General features: G+C 50.5%; 1 protein-coding gene across 1 annotated transcript in view; it reads left to right on the top strand.

Annotated features, from left to right (window-relative positions):
- Positions 1-1612, top strand: part of egr2b (early growth response 2b) — a 2204-nt gene extending 592 nt beyond the window's left edge. The window contains exon 2 of the mRNA XM_005943339.3: positions 375-1612. Within this exon, the coding sequence (XP_005943401.1) occupies positions 375-1549 (1175 nt within the window). The 3' untranslated portion in view covers positions 1550-1612. The remainder of the gene's footprint in view (positions 1-374) is intronic.
- Positions 1613-2063: the final 451 nt, after the last annotated feature.

Raw genomic sequence — 2063 nt, 5'->3', positions numbered from 1 at the left:
CTCTGTGGCGATCTTCCCCAACAACGACTTGGGCGCGCATTACGACCAGATTAATGTTGTGTGTGGGAGTGAAACAGTGTGTGTGTGTGTGTGTGTGTGTGTGTGAAACATTTTATACATCCAACATCCAAAAACAAAACAATAAAAAAACTTCTTTTTTTTTCAACATTTCGCAAATGACTGCAAGAAAGAATAACAAGGACACATTTCTGTTAAATTTTGGAGTGCTGTACTTAAGATGTTTGGGATGGTAGGAGCGCAGTCCGTGCGTAACGGAACACAGATGCACCTGCTCTCTGTCACTTAAAGCCCACTTTCCGGTCTAGTGTGAAGAGGTTAATGAATCATGCTTTCTGATTTGTTTCCCCCCGCAGATGGCTTGATGGGCGCAGACATGAGTGCAGAAAAACGCTCCTTGGACCTCTCTTCATATTCCAGCAGCTTCTCGCAGCCTGCAGCCCATCGCAACCAGACCTTCACCTACATGGGGAAGTTCTCCATCGACTCTCAATATCCAGGTAACTGGAACCCCGAGGGAGTGATCAACATCGTCTCGGGGATCTTCAACGTGGCCCAGCCACCTCCTCCTCCTCCTCCTCCCTGCTCTTCAGCGTCCTCCTCCCCGGCTTCTTCAGGATCTCCCAATCACTTCTCCAGTGGTAATTTGAGTTGCACCATGGCGGCTCAGAGCCAGGCAGAGCTAGAGCACCACCACCACTTGTACTCACCCCCGCCTCCTTACTCCACCTCCGGCTGTGGGGAGGTATACCAGGACCCCTCTGCATTTTTGTCCACCTCTACCTGCCCCATCGCCTCTTACCCTCCACCCTCCTACTCGTCACCCAAGCAGCCCGGAAGCTCAGACGCACCAGGGCTTTTCCCCATCATCCCCGACTATTCGGGCTTCTTCCAGCCGACTTGCCAGCGGGACATGCACACGGCAGGCATCCAGGATCGGAAACCGTTTGGCTCTTGTCCTCTTGATACCTTCCGTGTCCCTCCACCTCTGACCCCCCTGAACACTATCAGGAACTTTACTCTGGGGGCTCCGGGTAGTGGTGCCTCCGAGGGAGGGGCGCCGCGGCTCCCCTCTGCGTACAGCCCACAGAATCTGCCCCTGCGGCCAATCCTGCGACCCAGAAAGTACCCGAACAGACCCAGCAAGACACCAATCCATGAGCGGCCGTACCCCTGTCCAGCGGAGGGCTGCGACCGGCGTTTCTCGCGATCGGATGAACTGACCAGACACATCCGCATCCACACTGGACACAAGCCCTTCCAGTGTCGGATCTGCATGCGTAACTTCAGCCGCAGCGACCACCTCACCACTCACATCCGTACGCACACGGGAGAGAAGCCGTTCGCCTGCGACTTCTGCGGCCGCAAGTTTGCTCGGAGCGACGAGAGAAAGAGACATACAAAAATTCACCTGAGACAGAAAGAGAGGAAGTCCTCCACTGTCTCCTCTTCCTCCTCTTCCTCATCCAGCAGCTCCGGACTGGACCGGTTATCAGGCGGCATCAGCGCAGCCAACGGGATCTGTTCGTAGGTTTCCGTGGAAAGCTTTGCTGTCACCGAGGCAGTGTGAACTAAAACTAAACTAAGAAGAAAACCTAAAAAAGAAGGGTACGATCAGAACAGTTCTTCAGCTATTGTGAACTGAAGACCGCGGTCCAATCACCAGGATGGGAATAAACAAGAACTTTTGTGCAGTGGTGCGCAGATACGCACATTCTCCCATTCCTGCCGCAGAACTGAGTGAAAGACTGACACGAATGCACTTTGACTGCACAGTCTATTGAAAATACAAATAAAAAAGCCAATACAATTCATACAAAATTAATAGATCATTTGTAATGTGAAAGGGACTTTATGAAATAAAATCTAGCCAACACTTAACTAAGAGCCCAGCTTTTGTGCGCGAATGTGAAATAACTGCAATAACGTTTCCAAGAAATTAAACAATTTTAAGTTATTAAATTGACAATGAATTCATCTTAACATGTTTGTGGAACTCTTAATTTTCCCTTTAGTGCCTTGCTGTGTGTCTTTTTGTACACATA

Source organism: Haplochromis burtoni, unplaced genomic scaffold (assembly GCF_018398535.1).
Source record: "Haplochromis burtoni strain Fernald_Lab_line unplaced genomic scaffold, NCSU_Asbu1 Contig_367, whole genome shotgun sequence".
NCBI lineage: Eukaryota > Metazoa > Chordata > Actinopteri > Cichliformes > Cichlidae > Haplochromis > Haplochromis burtoni.
This window is presented reverse-complemented; position numbering and strand designations above follow the sequence as displayed.